Below are 25,156 nucleotides of genomic sequence, written 5' to 3' on the forward strand. Positions count from 1 at the left end.
TACTTAAGAACATGTTGGCAAACTTAAGCAAATTAGGTCCAATAATGTTATAGGTTTCTATCAATATACTTGTAGACTTGAATTCTGCTTTTTTCTATGGTATTGCATGTGTTTTACTTTGTAGCTATCTGTAATCATGCTTGAAACCTAAAGGCTTGACAAAAAAGGCAAATTTACTTGACATAATATAAATATAGAATATTCCAGATATAAAAATGAGAAGAAAAAGCAAATTAAAACTCCATCTCTGCTTGAGCTGACAAATCATAATCTTACTTATATGTAAATGATAAACTCTAGGTAGTGATACTGGTATTAAAATTCATTCTTTAAAAGAATTACTTTTTCTTATTAAACAAAATATATTTTTGAATTATTTTTTAATGTAAAGATTTCTTGCAATTTTTAACTGTTTATTATTATTATTATAGACCTTCAGCTACGCAAAGTTGGTGATGTTCCTGGTTTAAATACTATTCCTGCTCCAGTTGTGCCCTCTCGTGGTCCGTCCAGCCTTGGTGTGCCTTCAGTCTTAAGCCTTAACTCTGTAGACGACATGCCAGGTATGTCTTATCATGATCGTTTTTTTCCCCCAAATTTGTACATAGTTTTTAATCAGGTTTTTATCTCTTTATTTGATGAAAAATCTGATTATTATTGCAAATAGACAAACAATGTTCAAAATTCTTTTTGAATGTTAAATTTTTTTAATTTGTGCTAATGTGTAAAACATTGTAAATGCAAAATTCAACTAGTCTGGAACTTAGCAGTAGATGTATAATATAAGCATTGATTTTCTAATCTAACCATTTTTTTAAATTCAGATTCATGCACATAAATGTGCATTTATCGTACATCTACCATTGATGGTGAAAAGTTAAATGCATTTGGTATTTATAAATATAACAAAATATCTCAAGTAAGACACTCTGGTACTTTTCAACAAAATTGTAAATATTTCTTTTAAATTATACTTTTCATCATTTGTTCTGAATAAAACTTTGTTTTTTTATCATAATATTATTTGTTTATATGGTTTAAAATAAATTCTGATATAATAAAGCTATGCTTAATTTTCTGTTTTTATTTTATTGTCATTAAAATGGCAGCTAGATGCAGATAATAATTTTCCTCTAATTTTTGTTAGTTTTGCTTATTTATTTTTAATTTGGTATCAAGATATGAATGTAACAAACAAAATGAGTACAATCTCTTTGCTCTTAATTTCATATCTTCATTCTCATACAGCAACCGAGAACAAAAGTGGGAGGAGAAACACGGCGGAAGGTACTTTTATGTTCCATTTTTTTTTTCCTTTATCATAAGCATGATTCCATCACTGCTGCCTTGAAGCATGAATGTTTGGCTCATGATTTTATTATTTCTTTAAATTTTTTTTCTTAATATTTTGCCTTTTGTTTAATGTTATCATGTTGAAGCTTAAATTTAGTTGTTGCTTTCTTGGAGTATTAATACTCAAAGCCTCTCAACATTTAAATGAAAACTGCAGGGCTTGATTTTCATGTTCATCATTCAGTTGGGGCGCTTCCTCCGAATATATATCTTCATTAACTACTCATCTGTTATTCATATTTTTTTTAGTTAATGCAATCTGTTAATTGACTATGCATGCATAGCTTGCTGACATTTGAATGATCTCTGTGTTATATTCTAAAAAGCATGTTCTAATCAAATTTTCACCTCCATATGTTTTTAACATTGATTCCAAGCATATGTATTAACTTCATATTAACATTTCAAGTTTTAATTCCCAGCATCATTCACCACATGTACATTTTTGACTCAGGCATGTTGTCGAACTAGTGTTATTTGTTTTATTTTATTTATGTTCACATCAAATACATTAAGTTTAAATATTGTATTAAAATTTTCTTCAGTCAATCCCGTTTTTTCTTTTAAAGTCATTTTTCCTTTTCTGTCACTTATACTAAGAAGTAGTTCTAAAGTTGACAACGATTTATGTTTTTCTTTTTTTTTAAGGGTATGGAAAATTTAGTTGGTATGGTGACATCGACTAATATCTTACACAAAGAAATGAGACAGTATGCACTCACAGGTGCATATTTAAAAATTTTTAATTTAGTAGTTAGAAGTTCTGCAGTCAAAACTCCATGTTGAATGTTAATTTTGTCAAATTTGACAAAAACACAATGTACAAAATAAATTAATTTCTCTATTTTTATCAATTGTTTTTCATATGAATCAAATAATTGGCTTTGAGATATTTCACTAATTACTGGAACAATATTATAATACCCTCACAATTATTTTTTCACTTTATGTCTCACAGAGCATTTTTGTATCAAATGCACTACTGCACTTCAGATATTCTATAATAATCAAACTGCTTATTAGTTGCTTTGTAAATGGTGTATTGACTGTCAATATATTGTTGAAATTTCTCTGAATGTGTTTAACTAAGATTGTAAACAAAATTAATACTTTTCAATTTTTAAATCAGTTGTAATTTTACTTTGCTATTTTATTTAAATGATTTACGACATATATTTAGGCTTTTTTTTAAACTTTTATGCATCTGAGATTCATAATGCAAAATTATTTGCTTAGCTAAGAATTAGGAGGTACTTTTTTTCATCCTATTTTTTAAAAAAAAGGGAAAAAATATAGAAGCCTAGCATTTTTTTAATTAGATTAAATGATAGCAGTAACAAATTTATTTTATAATTATTATCAGCTTGATTAACAGTTCTTTTATATAGAGTGCATAAAAAGTAATCAATTAAGTAGTATAGTATAGGTGCAGTTGCACTAAAAATCTTCTCATAGTTAAAACACTTTTTTTCTTCTAATAGAAAAAAACAATTTAAATTTTGAATGTAGATGGTTTTAAAAACTATAATCTGACATTTATAAATAATTTTCTTTGTTATAAGCAATTACAAAAACTTAACTTCTACAATCCATTATCAATTTCAATGTCTTTACCTTTTGTATCATGACTCGTGCGCAAATAGTTCTATCTGCACGTCCATTAGTATTAAATGCAAAAGCAAATGTGTTAATTTATGTCTTCAATATTAGAAGGATTTACACGCTGTTTTCTTAACAATCATATGAGAAGAAATCTAAAAGGATTGTATCTAGGGACTGATATAGCCATAACAGTGACTAGGAAACTCCATTGAAATAGATTTTCAAGATTTTATCTCCATTTAGAGATACACGTCAAAAATGTCACATATGTCAAAGAATTTTCAAATATAAATTTTAAATCCTAGAGACAACAAAAATTTTAATCATATTGTAGTGTCTCAGTCTCAGCAAAGAAGAATGGATTAGTGACTCAATTGGACATAAATTGCACTACATGTCAAGTTTTGAACTATCAAGGACTATTTCAACTATATGATGTGGATTTATCAATACCTATTTCTTTAAATTTGGGGAATGATATAACATTAATTGTGCAATGTTACACATTCTGCCAACTGTGTGTTTTTATACCCATTGTGTAAAACTAAGTTTGTATAGGGCTTAAAGAGCATTTAAAGAAGTGTGGCGTCAAAATTTATTCATAAATATTATATAACATACAGCATCACTTATGAAAAAAATGGATGTTGTTGTTGTTTTCTATTAATAGAGAAAATTTTTACTCCATGAGAAGAGTTTTTGTGTAAACTGCTATTATCTAATTAGTTACATCATTTTATATTTAAAACACATCAAGGATTTACCTTATATTTCAATTAATTGATCTTAACAATTTTTCGTCATTATTTCTTTTTTTAAAAAATGTATCTTAACTGGGAAGATTGGGGAGATTTTCTATAGAGTAAAACTAAATGCTTTCTGGTTTTTATATTGCCATAATGAATAATTATATTTTCCACGTTATTGGTCTGAAATATTCTCTTTTCTTGCATAAAAGTTAATGTATCGCAACTTTCTAAGAGAAAAATCTCTTCATCGGTAATGTGTTTAGATTAATCCATAATATGCTATATTGATAGATAGTGAAAAGTTCCGATTTATGATTAACATTTCTGATAGAAGGAGACAATTGCTTTGATAATTTCTAAGACTTACCTATTCCCTTTAAAATGCAATACAGATTTTCAGTTTCCTATAATCTTTTATTTTCACCAGGAAAAATTTGTTTCAATTGTATTTTAATAAAATTCATCATTGTCTCATTATTAAAATTCTCCTTCCAGGTTACATATGGGATTGCTCTGATTGGGCTGTTGCCTCGCAGAAGCCTCTTTCGAACATAGTTGAGGTATCTACAAAAGAAGTGAGAGACTCGTCTAGCATCCCTAGCACTGAATCTAACAGCCGTGCCAGTCAGATTGAACTTCTGCCGAAAGGTGATGGGCAGAACAAGGTTCCATCAAGCAACCACTCTGGCAGCTTGGATTTTGATCGTCCCGATTCCGAATATGTTGGTGATTCGGAGAATAATGATACCGACTTTGGTGACAGTGTCCTCCCTGCACCAAATTTTGAAAACCTCCTGGGAATGAATGATCTTGAATTTGCAGATGATGGGACAGATAGTCTTCCAGCCTCGCCCCACAAGTACCAACGGCATCCCAATTCGTACCTTCCTACTCATACTACTAGTACAGCCAACACAAGCCCAGATCACACCTGGAATAACAACCAGCGTCAAATCAGTGACCTGTCAGATGATGAAGTCATGACCTATGGTTTTCCACCTCAGGGAGGACGTGGGTTTCACGTTCCAATGGATGCATCAGGTCTGGACTCCATGTCAATGTCCATTGGAGGCTATACCTCAACGAATGCCTCGTTCTCTGATATCTCTGGGGCTGTCTGTGAGATTGATGATAGTGAAGCTAACTGCAGTGATGTGGACTACGAAAGTGTTGATGTGAAGCCACCAGTATCTTTTTCTAATGACAGATTTTGCTCTACTCATTTATAGCTGTTTGCAATTTTAATTTATAATTCGTATTGGGAAACCCAAATTTTGGTCAATTACTCGCCCCTTATTGATTGACAAGTTTCTCAACAGTCCTAAAGACTGTGCTAAGCTTTCCTGTTAAACTGCTGGTCAAACACTGCTTAGACAGAATGATGCTCTGTATCGAATACTGACTAAGTAAAAAAGTCAAGAAATAAGTAAAGATTCGTGATTTTGTATATGGTAAAAGCTCTTTTAATTGTTCTGGAGTATGTGAATGCATATGCATTTATTTTTTGCATGTTTTTTTTACTGTCAATTTTTATTTAAATGTATGCCAATTTTTTTTAGAAGTGAGCATCAACATACAAATCCTCTTCCCATATTTAAAAGTGGACTTGTGGTTTCAGTTAAATTTGTTCTTCTTAAGGACCAAATTGTATAGATCAATTTTCATGACAGAACGTCTTTTGTATATAATATATAGAACACATCATTTATGCGATTTAATTTCAAAAGATCATATTTGCTATTCAGTTGATCATATTTATCATTATAATGCAGTCTTGCGCCTTCAAAATTAAATTAATGAATATTTCAAATATAGTAGAATTTTGTTTTAATAGAATTTACATTTATATAATATGCTTAAATTGCAAATCGCATTCCAGTATACATTTTCTAATTATCATTTTAAGCCCATTCATTTTCCCCCATTGAATTTGTCACCATTTTATTATTTCTCACTATCCATTTAAAAGAGTTTTTACTATATTTGATAGAGAGTAAGAAATACTCGGATTTTTATAATTTCAATATAACCTATATAACATTTCATGAAAGAGTTTTTTCTTAGTATTTTGATTTGAAGTGATGATTAATTTGTATCAAAACAATAGTGACATTAATTTATTCATTCAAATAATTTAGGAGACTTAAGTAATCTTGAATGATGTCAAAATAGATTCTACTGTTTTAAATTCGAAAAAAAAATATTTCTTTTGTCAAGTTTTCCATTTCAATCTAAGTAGTTATCATATTATATTTATGTCAGTCCTTTGTTAATGTTTATATTTATATATATAATGTATAATCTCATTTTATATATTTTTTCTTTATATATTTTCAAAAATCGTGGTAATTTTAAAGGACATTTTTTTATAAGATTTAACATTTTTGTAATTTTATACTGAGCAGAGCAAAAACTGTTCTACAATTTGTGATAAACATCTATGGCAGCTGATTTCCTTTTATTTAGCTGTGGTCTACATTGCAGCTGCTTATTGTGCCAAACTCCTTTTTCATTAAACATTTTCTTTTGTTTTATACCAAAACATTTGTATAATGGCATACTTTTCCAATGATCACCTTTTCCAAAATACTGTTCTTGTTGTTTGTGATTTTTTTAAAACAAAATTTTCTAAAAATTGTTTAATTCCTGCTGTATCTGCTTATATAGGAATTACAAAGTTTTTTAACATTCCACCATATTAGAATTTCTAAGAGAAATGAAAGAAGCCAATTTGTTTATAAATTCACATGTTAAGATCGTGCACTAAATTTCTTGCCAGAAATAATTTTTATATTAAATAAATGATAGTTTAAATGCTATTTCAATGTTATGAAAGAATGTAAAATGTCTTTGTTGCAGGCTGTTACATTTATAGTCAAATGTTATAAATCTGTGTTGTAATTTATTATGTGTTTTTTTATGTGTGTGACATTTGTGATTCATATATCTCACGAATTTATAATTTCTCAGTTAAAAGCTTAAAATAATTAATGTAGAAAACATTACAACCACAGTTAAGTCTAAGAATTCTAATATTTAGAACAATTTTGATGCTTTTTTTTTCCATAACCATCCTTTCCTTTTTCCAGGATTTATATAAAACATTTTTTGTCAATATTTATTTAAATAAGATAAACTCATGAAGAAAAATATTTATTTTTTTTTTAATTTTACCAATAACATTGTTAAATTAAATTTCCAAGAATTATATTTCAAATCCTTTAAAGATCTTTAAATTCCATGATAGAGAACTACATAAGTTGATACTTGTATTCAGCAATTTTTAATGTTTTTTAAGAAAGAATTTTTAGCGTTCTAGCTGATATTGACTTAAAAACTAAAAGAATTTCATTTTGAAATATTATCTTCATATTCTAAAATTTCTCATCTTGTAGAAATAGGGAGCTGCTTTAAGACAATTTAGTGTTTTATTGTTCCATTAGAAACTTTCTCTATGCTTATAGTTCAAGTACTGTAAATGAAATGATGTAAAAATATTAATTCTTAATTATATAACAAATTAAGTGCCTAAAGACATTTAGCCTGAGAGAAATGGTTAAACATGTAAGCTTAATTATATTAGAAATTTATACTTTATCCTTATGTATTCAAATTTTTAGACAACTGTAATTGTTTTTGATAAATTTATTTCTTTTGGATTGTTACTCATAAATATTAGTTAGAATAATAATAGAAAATTTCTGGTACTTACTCAAACCATGCATTTAAACCAGTTATGAAGAAAAATTGATGAAATAAAAAAAATATGAATATACTCATAGTTTAATAAAATTATTTAAATCATTGCAGTTTCACAAAGTCTCTCTTACCACTGAGACCCTGTGATTTTTTTCTGCTAATGAGTTGGACTGAAACTAAAGCAGCAAGCATTTAAAACTCATTGTTATATTTGTATCTACAAAAAAAAAAGGAACAAAAAGAATGATTCTAATCTAGCCTGTAATTTCAAATGGTCTGATCTGTATTTTGATTTGTTCAGTCTAGCTTTCTGATTGATCAAACACATTACTTAGCTAAGAATGTAAAAGCTTTAGTGGAAATCCAACTTTCATAAACTGATAACATTGCATTTATTTGTATAAACATTTGTATTTATTGTAGTGTATAGAAAAGGCATGAATGTTCTCATGGTTTCCTTTTTATATTTAACAGAACAAGTCTTTTATAATAAATAATAATTCAATTTCTTATTCAATGCCTAGCATTGTATGGACATATTTTTTTTTCAAAAATTCCTTTAGAAACTGAGAGATTGTGGTTTAGATAGGAAGTTTGTGTTGTGTAGGAACTTTTGCAATGGTATCTTTTTATCAGGTTAGTTAGTCTGAATTCGTGTGTCTCTTGCCAAGAGATCGCCAAACTTTCTGTCCAGATCTGGCCAAATATTGCCAGTGAGAAAATATTTGTCCACATTGGTGCTACTTAAGCCACACTGTACATATGAAGATTGTAAATACTCTCAGAAGGTCTTGTAATAAATCATTTCTTAAATTTTATTTGTTTTATCTGTTTATTGGTTATTACACAACAAAACAAATTATATATCTCTTTTAAAAGAAAAAAAAGTCCTTCAAAGATTAGATGATATAGTCTGGTTCTTAAAAAATGTCATTACATAAACCTAAAAAGAGGTGGGTTGGTCTTAAATCCAAATTATAAAGCTTTTACAAGTACAACTGCTCTATCAATAAATTGTAATAGCCATTATGTATAATATGCATACAAAAAAGAATTGACAATGTTCTCAAAATCACCACAGTAAACTTCTGACTCATGTGGAACTATCAAATAATTAATGATGTATACACAAAAACCCATATATGCTCTTGTTTAAAGAACAAGAAATGCATAATCAAATAACTTATGATATCATTTTACATAATTAATGTGGAATGCTTCAATTGATTTTAACAAAATAGGAATGAGAAAAAAAGCTGAAGAAGATTTAATTTTTTTACTAAGTAGCCTGTAGAAATATACAAATTTAAAAAAATAAATCTCAACTTTGGAAAAGAACTTTGGAGAAACTTCTTACGCATGATATCATTCTTAAGTGGAGTAAAATCATCTAAAAGTGGAAAGTGTGAGTTTCTGAAACGAACAATGCCTTTCCTTGCATACTTGATTCTAAGACATAACCGTTGGAGGGGTTAAATAATCTGAGTACTATGAAGATAAAATATTAGTGCTGTTGTGTCACATTTTAAAATGAAATTCGACAAAGGGGCAAAAAGTTATATTATACTTCCAGCCCCATTTACCTTATACTAATCCCAGGGGAAAGATAGATTTTGATGCCCGATGAGGCCACAGACACTGAATTATTTTGAGTCCTTTCTTATGAAAATACGGACAAGAAAATAAGGAATAAACTGAGGGAATTTTTCTTTTCTAATTTTACTTTTAAACTTATTTTCTAATAAAAGTTATTTAATTTGAAAGAAATTCCTGTATTGTTTGTTTACCGCATCTATAATATTTATTTTCCTTCACTCATATAGTAAATATTCTTTATTATCGTGTAAGTATATTATATACCACATTTGTTTAAATGGTTCTACACCACTGAACTTGATTTGTATTTCATACAAGTGTGTGGATTTAAATTGAAGCCAAATTTTTAACCAAAAGACATCAAAAAGTTCCATCTCGTTGAAAAAAGGAAAAAAAAAAAATCCTATTCTAAAAATGTTCGATAATTTAAAATTATTTCAATATATTAAATTTTGAAAAATTACTCTCATGACAACTATTTCTTGAAGAACATTATTTTTTGATAAAAAAATCAAAGCTAAATTAGCATTTTGAATGATAATTATAGAAATCTTGAATGCTGAATAAACACAAAAAAAAAATGAATTTTAGAGGGATCACAAATATTTATATTAAGAAGCATTAAAACGACACTTTTGAAATGGTAATGAAGAAATAAAAAAAAAGAGGAGGCAAATTTCAGAAACATATGTCACTTCATTCTTTCAGCATGCAATTCTTGGTGCATTTTAGTACAGAAAACGATCTCACTCCGTTTGTATTACAAATTTCTATGGCTTTTCGTGACATTGAGAGGAAAATAAACAAAAAATATTAAATGTTTACTTAAATATTTAATTGACATTTGTAATTTACTGCATTTAAAATGTTTCGCTGATTTAGAAATAAGTAGCGAAATTATTCTTACTCTTTTATATGATCTTACATTTTTGAAAACGGAGGTATCCCACTTGAACACCATTACACTTTGGAAGAAAAACAGAAACCCTTCAATACCAGTCGCACTGATTTCCTGCGGGGAGGGGGGGGGGAGAAGAAAAATCACACCACGAATAGGAGGAATCAACGATTGATGCAAATGATTCTACTCAAAATTTACGCTTTTAAATAAAAGCAAATGGCAATTTATACTTTTAATCTAAAAAGATAATGTTGATCTAATGAGCTTTTATATCTTAGGAGCCTTAGAAATATCAAATTTCCTCTAAGTTTTGGTTAATATTTATTTCCTTCTACATTTAAAACACTGGCTCTTTTCTTTCATTTTTTAAAAATATTTTTATTTATTTATTTGTGGTTTTTCTACAGAATGGGTTACAAATTTTCTAAGGTTACAATAAATTGATCATCAGCTAGCATTGTGATATACATTGAAGGCTGCTTCCACTGCAGGGGGGGAGGGAAAACTATATTTTACCTCGAATGCCACTTGCCAATACTTTGTTTGAGATATGCATTCTGTGTAAACTGGACATTTTTCATTGTGTCCATAACTTGCATTGAATCTGGACAACCTGCCTGCTTAGTTCTGTTACAATCGCACTTTAATAACCGAAAATTCATCAGGATTTCCCTATTTTGGGGCATCAAGTTTAGTATACATAATTCGAAAAATGTTACAGTATTCAGACAATAAAAATGATATCTGTTAAATGTAATTTCCATAAAATATATTTAAAAAACAAACCAGATAAGGTCTTCCGATCAGGATGTAATTCCAAATAAGATTTCCAAGTTTTCATTTTCATATAATCATATATATTTAACTTCATTATAATTTATCGACTAATTTTTATGTACTTTGATGTACCCGCCTAATCTAAAAGACTCGAAAAATATTTTAAAATACAATATATGAGAAATCTGTTCATTAGAACACGAAAATTAATATTTGAATAAAAGGTCGATTTTGACCTTATACGAATTCATAATTAATTGCATTTTTTCCCGAGACGTAAATATAAATTTGCCTATTTTGCAGTCAAAAATGTTTTTTTTTTTTTTTCATTTGATAATTAAAGTTTTTTCTTCGATTAAATGTTAGTAAATTATTTCGCAAAAATAAAAAAAAAAAAATAAAAAATCTGAAATTTTTTTCCCTAAGTTTTCAAACAAATGACATCAGTAGCAGAATAAGGTATTGCAGTCGATTGTTGTTTCAGAATTTGCCGATTCATATGATAAAAATATAAGGAATGTGCCTTCCTTCTTCTTCAAGTCTTCAGTAAGCATCATTACTTTCCGTAAAGAGATACATCGGAAAGAAATGTCAAACTACAACAAAAAATAAAGAACAAAATAACCCTATTCTTTCGTTTGCGCGCCTATTATTTGTGCGCGCTTTCACTCTTGAGCAAACAATACACGTCGCCATCTAGGTGACAATACTGGAACTTTGAGGGGGAAAACGAAATTTTTAAGCTTTCATTGAATTTCTGCAGAACAATTTGTGTGTCCGCTTCGATGTGTTTATTCTTTGTTAGAAACTAGACATCTAAAGCTAAATAAAGGTGTTTTTATAGTTACATCCATTGATTAAGATGATTTGTTCCCAATTGTACTCGAAACTTCGGCCAAATAAGCTTTATGTGTGTATTTCTATTCTTGGCTTGCTATCCCTGATTTAAATCGTGTTTATGCTGGGATTCAAACTAATGTTACAATACGGTTAAAAATTAAGTTTGAAATTAAATTTCTATCAGTAAAGAAAAAGAATTGAAATCTGATTATATTCAGAGTTTATTTTAGAAAGTTTTGTATTTGTTATTTTTCGTTTTGTTAAAAATTATTTTTAAATTTTGTATCCGGTTTGCATTTTCTTTTCTCTTAAATATGATCCGCAATTAAATGTTTCATTATTTCAGTTTCATATATATTTTTTATTAAAAAAATTTAAACATTTTAAAATAATAAAATAAAAATATCTGGTCTCATAAAGGGAACAATATTATATAGGTCTCCAGAAAGCTTAGTCGGCCTTGACTGGGATGTGCTCTGCATATTGACTAAATAAGAATGGTGTATTTATAAGCTGTAAAAATGAAAAACAAGCTTCAGAAACGGGAGATCTGAAACGCGGAGATTCATCACAATCTTGAGTTAAATTGAGTTAATTAATTTTTTGACGATTGTAGTATTTTCTCTATACTTCGTATAAGAGAAAGTAAAAGCGACTGATCTCAGTTTTTATCTTTTTTTAATCTATATATGTTTAAACATTGATAAGGACTAGATCCTTATATAGCTTTTCAAAGGAAAGGAGTGCATTTATTACAGAAAAAGTATGATCCGTCATAGAAGCTGTTATAAAAGAGAATCCAATATTATATTATATATATATATATATATATATATATATTTCAAAAAATAAAATAGCTTACAAAGTTTTTTTTATTATAAATACCACAATTGAGAATGAAAGCATTTGAATTAGCTTATTTCTTTTAGGTGGCACATTTTTTTTTTTTTTTCACTTTTTGACGTAAAAAAAAAAAAAGCAAGATTTTTTTTCTTCGTTATTCAGTTAATCCTTCTATTGTATTGTATAGTTTTTTAATGATCTACAATTTTAAGCAAATGTTCTTAACGAGGTTTTTAACAAATAAATCGAAATTCTAAAAACTTCAAATTAAAACTAATCATTAAGCATGTCTAGCTGGTTTCCAGGGAATATTTCATGTGATTAGCATCAATTAAATTTATTATGCATAATTTGATTTCCTCAAGAAAGTATTTATTAAGCACAAAAATGTGATAAACATTAAATCCTTATTGTTTTAATAGCCTTACATCTGTTCTGCATTTATTATGAGCGTCAACCTATTTAATGTAGTCGCGTCCCCTGACATCATACTTAATACCATTAAAAGTATAACTGTCTGTGCAATATAATTACGTGTTGTCTTTCACATTAATGTAACAATCGCCAAAACCTCATATAAACTGCTAAGATAATATACATAATCTTACTTTTTTAACGTTCAGAAACGGAAAAAAAAAAATCGTACTATTAAATATTTTATGAAACAAAAAAAGGGTTTGAATTTCATTGCAACAACAACAAAAAAAAGTTGTAACTATGAAAAAAATATTTTTTTAAAGTTGTCAAAATTCCCTGAAAAAGTTGCACATTTAAATAAGTATCATTCAAAAGATAATTTTTTAAATTTTCAAATCGTGTAAAAATTATTTAAAGGCAGTAATATTTTCAGAAATTATTGTAGAAAAACGCTAAAGTCTGGCTTCATTTTTATTTAATTAATTAAAGCTCCAAATAAAATTTCGAAAAATATGACATCCATTCTTGCCCTCCAAAGTATGCCCGTTACACATGTCGTAAATTTTAAGTCAAACATTCTAAATTGCAGAACAAAAAACAAACAGTGCATTCTTTTTTTAATATTACTAGAAATTAAAACAGATTTCTCACAAGGATACACACCGAGAATTTTTAGTGAAAAATGATAAAATTATGGTAATTAAAAGATATTTCTTAAGCTATTATTTTCTATAAATGATTCAAATTTCAAGAACTAAATCTTGAAATCCAATTTTATAATGTTAATCAATAAGAATTGTAATCCAAGCCTAGTTCCTTCTCAATCTTATTTTCTTAATAATTAAACATTTTTAAAAAAATTTACTATGAAGAGTATATTTTTACAAATCTGTAAATATATATCATCGTTGTTATACCAAAATCACCAAAATTTTTAACATCAAAAATTACACATGGTAAACTACGAAATTCTAATATAATAACAGAAACTGCAAGTGACATATAGCCATTTTGTGACAACATATAATAATCATATGCAAGACATTTAAGGGCAGTTAAACCATAAAAACATTTTTCCCAATAAAATATTTGAGTAAATTTGGCGTGCGACATTTTAATTTATCAACGTCGATGTATTTATTATTCAAATCGGTGGAAGTGGTCTTAACGAAACTTTCACGCATGCTCCAAAAAATCGTGAACTTTAAACAAGGCTGTGTACGATACGAGTTCATGGTATGTGATGGTAACATTATAAGCCAGATAACAACTTCCGGAGAAGAGAGTACTCTTTTGTCTAGTGGTTATGTTACTCGGCTATGAACCCTAACGTTGCGAGTTCGTACCGCAACCCGCACATGTATTTACTTTTATATATGAGCGTGTTATGCTTCATAACATTGTGAAGAAAAACAAATGTTAATATTAGACGATTCATTTTTAACCGATTGAAATCAACATTTCACAAAGAACAGAATTACGAAGTTACAAGTTATGTTACAATATCACATATCAAATTATATTTATGTAAGTCTGAATTTTTGAGTTAAACCGTTTATGTGTCAGCAAAGATACAGACTGACAAACGATCAAACATTTAATGAACATAACTCAAAAACTGGTACAGATTTATATTTTAGATGCAATATACCAGATTTTATTCATTTAGATTTCTTTGTATATATCTTATTCACTTGTGGTTGAACAGCCAGACAGACTTCCACTTATTGGGTTTCGTTCAAATTTTAAACATTCTTCAAAATTTGTGTAAAGAGCATAAACCAAATTTTATCTATCCAATTCACACTGCTTTGTTGTTATTGTTGTTTACAGAAAGAACAGGCATAATTTTAAAACTGCATTTTTTGGAATTGTTTGTATCTGAAACGTGCAGAATCGCCAAAATCTGGAGTTTGAATCTTTGGAAATTACAATACTTTCTCTGTATACCACATATAAGAGAAATTAAAAAGGTGAAGAGATGCAGATGATTTTGTGCAAAAAAGGAAAAAAAAAAAGTTTTGCTTTACATGGCATATTATAGCAATATAACATGACATATTTTAACAATATATTATAATACTAAAGTACTTTCGCGTTTTAATGCTCTATAAACTTGTTTTTATAGTGCACTAAAATATAGATTTTTTTATGATCAAAAATAAATGATGGACAATGGAAACAAAACTGCAAAATCATGAGGTACTGATGGAATTTTTTCGGAAAACTGGAATTTCGATCTATTTATTACATACTTTAATTTTTAATAAATATTTAAGAATTTTCTTTATTATGATATACGACTAAATCCCTTTAATGTATTGTTTTCACTACAGATTCTATAATTTTATGTAGTTATCCATATTTTTGATTAAAAAACTATTTCATATTTTTCTAATGAAGACATTATATTAAAAACTTGCATTTTTTATTATTTGTAATTTTTTTCTTTAACATATTTCATCGTTTATTATTATAGGTGTTATAAAATATTTTTTTTTTGAAATTCATTACAAGATGGCGCCACACATACAAATTAAAATTTAACAAAAATTGATCATTTAACTGATAATTAAAAAATCTAAATATTGAAATGTAATTAATAACACACAACTATGCAAAATTTCAGAATTCTAGAATATCAAGAAATAAGTGAAATGTCAATTACAAAGTTCACTCTTTACAAGAAGTAAATAATCAACGATGTAGTAAATATCAAAATGTAAAAAGTAATGAATAAATCCTAATTCTCTTAAGTTACAACAGGAATAATCAAAAGTCACCATCGTTTCAAGTATAAGACTAGTTTGTTTTTTAAAATTATATTACAATTTTTTTTATTGAACCAAATAATTAAAATAGCCTTAAAAGATCATAATTGCAAGAAAATATTTATATATTACCTTTAGTTTTTGGAGAAAAAAAAATCCTCGATTAATGAAGTTTTAGTAAATTTTCAATGCTAAAAAAATAATTAAAAAATAATGGACGAATTTAATTTTTATATCACATACATCAAGACAATATAGAATATAATATGTAAAAAATATTTTTATAAATAAATATTTTGTGAACATTTGAAGCTGTTGTCAATCATTTTTTTCGCAAAATTATAATATTTTGAACTATAAATTATTATAAAACATAGTTAAATGAAGTTTCTTTAAATCTGTTCTGTATTGCAACCCTTATTATGTTAAGATCACTCTTCTCATCTTTCATCTGAGCGACAATAACAAAAATTCACATTAATTAATTTGAAACCCTCTAAAATAAAAACAGCAGGGCAAATTTGTAACATGCCGCGATTTATCAGGAACATAGATATTCGAAAGGATTTATAAATTCTTATCATTAATCACAACTAACTATAATTAAACTCAATAAAAGTCATTGTAAAAACTTACGATGCAAAAGGTACCCAAAGAATATTAGAAGACTAAGACGTTTGATCTGCAACTAGCTCACTGACGACTTGTTTCCATGTCAATAAGATTCTGAAAAAAAAAAATGTCGTTTATTTTATAATATTAACAATCAACTTTACTTCTTATTTTTATACTTAATGTAACTATTCATATTTTGTACTCATTTATACACTAATGCAATTCCATTTTCAATCGATTCCTTACAGCAAGGCTATTTATTCCAATGATGTGCATGGGGACGATTTGGGGACTGTTTATTTAGTTTTATTAACGTCCCATTTTAAATCAAAACTAAAGCTATTATGGAACGGACCTCATAATTTTGAACCGCTGTCAGATATCGAGGACAACACCCGAGCTGGCACCGGCCCCTCTCCAAACTTTCACACAACACCAGTGATTGGACATTTGGCCCCGACGGACTTAATATACACCATATCCCCTTACACGAGGATTCTTCGGTGGAACCGGATCTCTAACTTAAAACCCTTGGGTCCCGAAGACAAGACCTTACCACCAGGCCACAGCGGCCTCATGACTTTGTGAAAAATTCTGCATATCTTCACCGAGTTTGGTCCCTAAAACCCAAAACCATCTTTCTTTTAAGTGTGTGTGTGTGTGTGTGTGTGTGTGTGTGTGTGTGTGTGTGTGTGTGTGTGTGTGTGTGTGTGTGTGTGTGTGTGTGTGTGTGTGTGTGTGTGTGTGTGTGTGTGTGTGTGTGTGTGTGTGTGTGTGTGTGTGTGTGTGTGTGTGTGTGTGTGTGTGTGTGTGTGTGTGTGTGTGTGTGTGTGTGTGTGTGTGTGTGTGTGTGTGTGTGTGTGTGTGTGTGTGTGTGTGTGTGTGTGTGTGTACTCGCGCGCGCAAAACATTTTGCCCATGTTATTTCCCTAGTATATATTATAATGGATTCAAAGGGAGTAGAAATTAGGGAGATTGAATTTTCATTTCTCTATAACTTCTTCACTATCGAATATAGCAAAAAAAATCAAATTTGGCCAATTAGCGTCTCATTAAAACGAACAACTTTTACATTCAAGATTTTTGATAATCGCAGTTTCTTAAAAGGTAAGCTCTGGAAAATAATTTTCAACCCCGAACTTCAGATATTTTTAGTCCATTGCATTTCGGGAAATAATGAGATGCATTATTATACATATGTGAGTATAAGGATTCTTTTTAGTGCTTAGAAATAGCAGAAATAGTTACAGATTTGTTATAATTTCTAAAACTTAATATAAGAGTTTTAGTTTTATAAATCTTTTATAATATCATCCAATAAGAAATGTGAAAACGATGCATTCTGAAGAATGGCAGTCTGATTGGGCATAAGAGTGCAAAGAGTTAGCATGATCTATGTTGCCACTTTTGAAAAAAGAATAATAGAACTTTTACGTATATTTTCTTTCCTTGTTTAAATGTACTTGGATTAAAATTTAATAGCTCGAAGAAAATTAATTAAATAAAAATAAAAAAAAAGAAATATTTATTGGCAATATTATGTAAAAATGATCACAGAAGCTGCACGTGCAGTTTCTTCGTCTGCCGGGTTAGTCGATAACTTTTATCTTAAAAGTGAAAGCGTGACTGCGTTTAGTTTGTCTATACTTCACTTTTTATAAAAAATTTTCTTGATAAAATCCATAAAAGCGTAAATATCCTTAATCTGTAGGACTATAAGTTGATAGATATTTATTTTTCAGGTAACGGATTACTTAAAACGTAATTAAATACTGTCGGAAAGATTTAATTAATATTTTGCTATCCAATGAAAATACTTACCACGGAAACTGACTTTTACAGTAATAAGCAAGTGTTTTTGATAGAATTTACTAAATTTTGACAATTAAAAAAATACTTTTTTTTTTCTGGAAAGATTTAAGTATTAAAATTTTTAGATCCAACATTCTAATTTAATTATTTTTTTCCAAAATTTTTGAGATTATAATTCGAACATTTCTCTCTAATTTAAAACAAGAAGGATCGAATTTCGTTTTCTTATTGTTTGTTATTTAAATGGTTCCCTGATAAATTTAGAGATTTTTCACTGATAGAATAGAGAAGTTTTATAACTCAGTGTACCTCAGAATTTGGCAAAGAGACAAATATGATAATTAAGATTATGGAAATTGTTTTTTAAAATTTAGATTCTAATACCTTCGTTTTGCAGCAAACTTTTTAGTTTTCTTTCTCACTCTCTCTTTTTAGCGCGTGCTCGTTTTCAGTTATTTATTTCAATTTTTGTTGTCTGTAGTTCACCAGAAGATATAATTCCCACAGAAAAAAAGAAAAAAAAATTCCTCACATAGTTTGAGTGGCCGTGAGAGCCACAAGTGCTCAGATTATTTTTATTATTATTTTCAGAATCCCACACATGCGAGTTGTTTAGTTCGTTGTAAAGAAAACCGGAATTTAATGATTTATAACTGGGATGCGGGTTAATACACAAGTACCAGAAAATCGAATATGTATTTTGGATGCTCTTTTTTCTAGGCAAATTCTGGCTCTAAGTTCTGTCACCAAATTTCATTTATTTAAATCTTTTCATTTTTGAGTTCTCGCGCTTACATGCTCATGAAAGATCAGACCAACAAAAGGTTAATCTTTTATGGATTTGATTAAAATTTAATTAAAAATATAGGCTTTATATGCTAAAACTGTGTACCAAATTGCATTTATCAAAATTGTTCTGTTTTGAGTTCACATGCATGCAGAAGTACAAATTGACAGGCAATCAAACCCTTGTAGAATTTGTTACAAAATTTCATTCGGATCTAGATTGTAGAATGTTTGTCAATCTTTTGTTGTTGTTGTTGTTGTTATGTTAACTTGTATTCGAACAGATACTTCCCCTGAATAAATTTCATTCGAATTCGACAGACATCAACAAATTTGGTGTAAAGACCATTTATTATATTTCATCACAGACAAATATTATTCCATAAATGTGCATTTCGAACTCGGTGAGATCTGAAACGTGGACATTTGTCAAAATTTCGAATTTGAATTTTTTTATGATTGCGATATTTTGTGTTTGTATATTTTTGTATGAATCAGTGAAAACATAAAATATTGTACGAAAGCCAACAAAATCGAAATCGCAATATCATAAGGTTTTGATTTTGCCAACATACATCGTGTCACCATGCGGATTATACTCGTATATCATACAGCAAAAAATATTGCAAGTAAGTCAATAATAACCTGAATTAAGTGGCAGACAATCCTTTCACGTTAACACTTCTTTAACCCTAATCAACCTAATACACTTTGTATAACTCGATATCACCTCGAGCAAAGTGTAAATTTGAGTAATAAGCACAATATAAAACACCGCCCCCGGATACAGTTATATTAAATAATAAACAAAATCTCCAGATCCGCACTCGAAAAGTCCACCCACCACCTTGATTAACTGCACTTCATGAAACCAGCCTGAAAGTTGGGCCCTCATCCCCTAAACGGCGCTCTTATCGCTGCCCCATTATGCCTGATTGCGGCAATCCCGGAGATAATATCGCGATTTTCCCCGCGGATTAATGATCATCGAGATCTTCCGCTAATCCATTTGCCGGTTCCGTGGCCAGCGCGTGCCAGACTTCCAGACTTTCGGTTAGGGGCACGTGGCCCCGGATGTACGTCACTTCCGACGTGTCATTTGCCTGTGTGCGGGCCCTTGTTAACGTGTGTAATGGATGTTAGGTGGTGGATTGTGTGCCTCGGCGTGTCGAAATCCCTCTGCAATCGTTTGGCTGGGGGTGGGTTTGTGTGTACTCGGGGTAGGCTGGGTTCCCACGAACAAGAGAATTTTGTCATATTTTTCGCTTGGTAGGTTTTTGGTTGAGTGGTTTTGTTTCAGATGGACTATGAAGTTGATAGAAAATGCTAGGTTCATCTATTTTTTGTGTCAATTTAAAGTGAAGAACACTGTGTATATGAAAAGTAATTCTATCATGAGAATGAACGTTCTTTCCACAGAGACCATCACTTTCTCTCCTTCTCTATGTTTTTTTTTTTTTTTTTCTTCTTCTTCTTCTTCTTTCCATTAACTAATAGTATGTTAATTTGTAAAAAGTGAGAATTTAGAACAAAATATCAATACAATGGTTTGTATACAAAATATTAATTTATTGGAAATATTAACTAGTTTTCAAAATCTTCTAATCCGTCCAAGTTGTGCATTATTTTTTGTTTAATTATTCATTAATATTTTTTGCTTTTTGTTTTTAAAAATTGCAAAAAATTTACTATGGAAATTTTGTTTAACTGTGTTTCTTATCATTTTTTATTTATAATTTTGATTGTATTAGTATCTTTTCTGTGGTGTCCGAGTTTGGCTTAGAGCGACTGTAAATGCTCGATTTTCTGTATAATGGAAAGAAATTAAAAGGGCGTATTTACTTTTTTTTTTTTCTTTTTTGCATAAACAGGTTGTTACTAATGTTTTTTTTTTTATTATTTATTTATTTTAAAGATTGTGTTTAAACAGCTGTATTTATTTTCATGCGTGTTTTTCTCACTATCTCATGGAAATAAGTACATTAGCGTTCGGAGGATCATAATAATAATAATAACCGTTGAATGTACCATGATGAGCAAGTTTCATTATAATACATGCTTTTAAATTTTAATTTTTTTTAAAATTAAGTCATGTAATAAGATTTTTGAAGTTTCGTTACGCTTTCAATTAAGGTTTAACTTCATAAATAAGCAACGATGACAGCTTTTAAGTGCATCCATTTTTACCACTGATACACTTTAATCAAATAGATGTATAAAGATATAGACAGAAAAACTGGGAAATGCATAATAAAATGACGAGAATGATTCAAATAAACGACTTCTAAAATAATATGAATTGTATATCTGTAAAAATTTGAAATTCAAAAATACTTTGTTGAGAAAGTTATTAAAATCGATACAAAAAAAATTTCATTAAAATTTTTAGTAATTATTAATTTTAATAAACTAACTTTACTTCAAAAACAACTATTTAAAGATAAATTTTTAACCAACTGTGAAAATCCGAGAAAAAAATAGCATATCAACCAAACTAGCATCATCAAATAGATAATTTAAAACGGCATAAAAATAGCTTTCTTCAGTTAATTGTTTCTAATATTATCGCCAACAAATATCAAAATTACAAAATAAAAAAAGAAATGGTGATAAATCACGATTGAAAGAAATTATTTTGAATTTTTTTAGAGTAATATATATCATTTCATCGCATAACTCGTTTCATGTTCGCAATTTTTGACGATTATTATACTTTTTCTATACTTCATATACAAGAAAATAAAGCATAGTTTAGATAAATTAAATTCTATATACGATTTTAATAATATAAGTGTAGATTTGTACTGAATTCTGAATCAAATTCGTCAAAAGGTTTACTGTATGTCAGTCAGTTCATTCGCATGTATATAAATGTGATTAAAAGAATTCAATAACTTAAATAAATAAAGTTTAATATGCGGCGTTGTTATTAAAATTGTTCGTGTAAATTTTAATTTCAATCATTCGAAAAAAAAGGCATTCAAAATACATATTTGGCTTTCTTCTCTCTGTTTAAAAATACGAAGAGTTTATATGTGGGATTCTGAAGATAAAGATGAGCATTCGTGACATTCATGACTTGTTGAGGTTCACAATTTTATATGGAAGGGATAACATCATGAAATTTGAGAGAAAGTTTCAAGGGATTCACTCTTGCGGGTTTAAAATTGTGAATAAACAATAACAATTAATTAATAAATCGTTTCATAAAGAACACTTTCCTGTAAACTCTACAATCGATAACTTTCGATTCTGTTGCAGATTAAATAAAACGCACGCATTTATATTAGTAACATTACTTTCCCATCATTTCACAAGAATTCGCGGACAAAATCAACAGTCTGGATCGAAAAAGAGTCTGAAAATTTATTTCTGGGGCTGCAGTCGAGAATTTTGCCTCCTTTTTTTCCCACGTACCCTGGCAGACTGAAAAGAGCGCGGGCCCTACTCCTCAGAAGTCTCTGGGGACGCTTCGCCCGGGTCACGTGCTCTAGGGACTCAAGGGAGTGTTCCCCAGTCCTGGGAAACGTGGAATTTCTCATGCAGCAACTTGTCGAGGAGAAAGTGAACCGAGGAAGAAATAATTTATAGCATCCAGGGCTCCTCTGCCTTTTGATCGGTTTCATGCGTATAGTTGATGCATTTTCTATATCTCCTGTGCCGTTAATAAATGGTTTCGAATACATTTCTGTGTTTAGTAGCAATTCTCAATCTTTTAATATCGCCGATTCAATTTTCTTTATCAGCTTTAATGCCAATTTTTTCTATTATTTTAGCTTTTTTTTTATTTTTATTCTGCCATTATTTTTTTATTTATATATTTTAAACTCGAACTAGCTAAATAGAGAAAACTTGATACTCCTCTTCTAATGGTGTTTATCTTTTGCTTTTTCTTTTTTTCAAATAACTTGAAAACAAGATTTGTGATTTTCCTCGATCGCTCGCACATAGAATAGGTATTAATATTTTTCCCTCTCTAATAATCAATACACCCATATCACAGAGAATTGTACACTAAACATGTCACATAGAATAACACTATCCATGTCACACAGAATAGGACACTGCTCATGTCATGATAGGAGTTACTTGTAAAATTTTTGCATTAGTGATTCGAAAAGGGACAGATTCGTTAAAAGTACCGATACAGCAGCTATGCAAATGCTACAATACATTCCCGAGTATCCGTTTCACGCTTATCCGGCTTCCTTACTATCGAGCCTAGTTTTCCTCTATCGTAATTAAATAAAGAAGGCAAGGCGTTGCATTGGCAATATTGCCAAGGCATTAGATGCGGGCGTTTGCTACGATCAGCCTACGTGCCGTGCGCAAAATAAAAGTTGTGACATGAAAAAAGCAGCGTTCTGCTTGTTGTTCGTTGTTCCGTCAGTGTGTAACGGACCTCAATTTTTGCCGCTGTTCCTGCTTATAACAGTATACAGTATAGTTCGTCCACGGATTCTGAGACAACCGCTTTTCGACGACCCCATCTCATTAAGGGGTGAGACGTGGAACGATAAGCGCGTTTCCGGTATAATTATCTGTAATGTTTACGTCTCAGAAAACCGCGAGTATTCATTATTAAATGTAAACATCCCCTCCTTTCATCTTTCTTTTCACCCCTACTTTGACTAATTAAAACCGTCTTAACGCATGCGCAACAGCGCGGAGGATTTTGCAATCCGTTGCTGAACTATACCCCCGGTATTCGTACATACACATTCTACGTGATTTGAGATAAATTGAGAGTTTAGTACTCAGTAAGAAGTAAGAAAATACATATTATAACAGTGAGTTTTGGTATGAAAACTTTGTATTCTAGTACTGGTGGGCAAACAAATGAGTTCATGGAACTCCTGCCTATTCGGCTGGCCTTCCGCCTTATTAGGCCATATACTCGGGAGTGTACTGTACTTGCTGATTAGTCTAATACAGCTTAAACAAAGGTAGAAGCATCAATACAGTAGTCAAGAAAAAAAATTAATGTAAATTATTACTAAGACAAAGTCAATATTATTTTCTAAGATAGATAAACAAAAACAACTTTCTCTTCTGCTTAATTGTAACTAAAAACAGTAAAGTAATAATTAAAATGCAGTAAAATAGTCTATAATTTGTATTACACCGTTTTTTTACACAAATTCTTTTTTTACATTAGTCCTTTTATTTTGTATTCAAAATAGGGGGGAAATTTAATTATAGTTGGAGGGGGGAGGTTTTTAGCATAAGAGTCGTTGAAATATTTACTGATACATACAAAGAATTCAATGACAGGTAATTATATGAAAAAGTTGTACTTCAAAAAATTATAATGCTTATTATTATTTGAAAAATTAGAAATAAAAAATAGCGTGCTAGTAGATTATACAAATTATTTTTCAATTATCTTTTTTTTTTTTTTTTTGCAATTTAAATTAAAGCTAAAAAAGAAAGATATATACAACAAAAAAAATAATTTAGCAATAATTTTAGCACAATTATAATTTTCTGAAGTTTATATTTTTGATACTGTTTTTAAAAGCGCTATTTCGTAATATAAGTATTTAATTTTTTTAAATCTCAAAAATTGGTATCAATATATTTGTTTAGGTTTTTATTCAGTGCATGCTCAATTATTCTACTAAAAACAATTTTCTTGTTTCAGCGAGGCGAGAACTAAAAACAGCAACCTCTGCCGTGACCAGGATTCGAACCTGGGTTATTGCGGCCACAACGCAATGTACTAACCACTATACGATCACGGCTCGGTTCACGAATGCTGAATGTAGTAATGTTCCAAAGGAAAAGGTCTTCCTCCAATCACTCAATTTGTGAAGTTGAGAAAAGAAATCGAAGTCAGACAACTTTGACGAAACAAATTATCACCTCATTTCCCCTTTTAAATGCTCTATTTTAATCATTATCAAAAAGTTATCTTTAGATATCGCATCGAAAGAAAATATATGATACGTAAATAGATATTATCATCTGAATACAGATTAAATTTTCAATTGATCTCTTATCATCATTGCTTTGCTTCACGTAAATAGTCGATGTTGTTTAGTTTAAAAAAAACTTTGTTATACTGAATTTTTTATGGTTTTTTTTTTTTTTTTTTTTTTTTTTTATTTTGACTCATTTTTATGTTTGTTATTGATTTTATAAATCTTATTATTTATATTCCCGAATTTCATGCAATCAATTATTAAATTTTTCAGTAAACATAATTACTTAAAAAAATTTTAAAATATAATAAATTAGAAACGTCAGAGGCTTGAGAAAAAAAAATTTTTAGAATGACAATTGTTTGTTAGCACACCTTTCTTTTTATTTGTTTTTGTTTTTTCTCTATCATTCGAATCATTAGAAGCACCATGAGCAAATATGTGCGAAAAATCATCCAAAACATTACAAAA

General features: G+C 29.2%; 1 protein-coding gene and 1 non-coding gene across 5 annotated transcripts in view; one reads left to right on the plus strand and one right to left on the minus strand.

The window, feature by feature from the left end:
- The window catches only part of LOC129965363 (fat-like cadherin-related tumor suppressor homolog), a 509,169-nt gene extending 502,334 nt beyond the window's left edge, over positions 1-6,835 (plus strand). For 3 of the 4 annotated variants that reach the window (XM_056079193.1, XM_056079195.1, XM_056079194.1), the window contains 3 exons: positions 432-563; positions 1,249-1,287; positions 4,200-6,835. In XM_056079193.1, coding sequence (XP_055935168.1) covers positions 432-563; positions 1,249-1,287; positions 4,200-4,933 — 905 coding nt within the window. In that variant the 3' untranslated portion in view covers positions 4,934-6,835. The remainder of the gene's footprint in view (positions 1-431; positions 564-1,248; positions 1,288-4,199) is intronic. The other variant, XM_056079196.1, reaches the window with a different exon arrangement.
- Positions 6,836-24,433: 17,598 nt separating this feature from the next.
- On the minus strand, positions 24,434-24,505 carry Trnah-gug (transfer RNA histidin (anticodon GUG)). The gene has a single exon. It is a non-coding gene; the product is annotated as a tRNA-His (tRNA).
- Positions 24,506-25,156: the final 651 nt, after the last annotated feature.

Source organism: Argiope bruennichi, chromosome 4 (assembly GCF_947563725.1).
Source record: "Argiope bruennichi chromosome 4, qqArgBrue1.1, whole genome shotgun sequence".
NCBI lineage: Eukaryota > Metazoa > Arthropoda > Arachnida > Araneae > Araneidae > Argiope > Argiope bruennichi.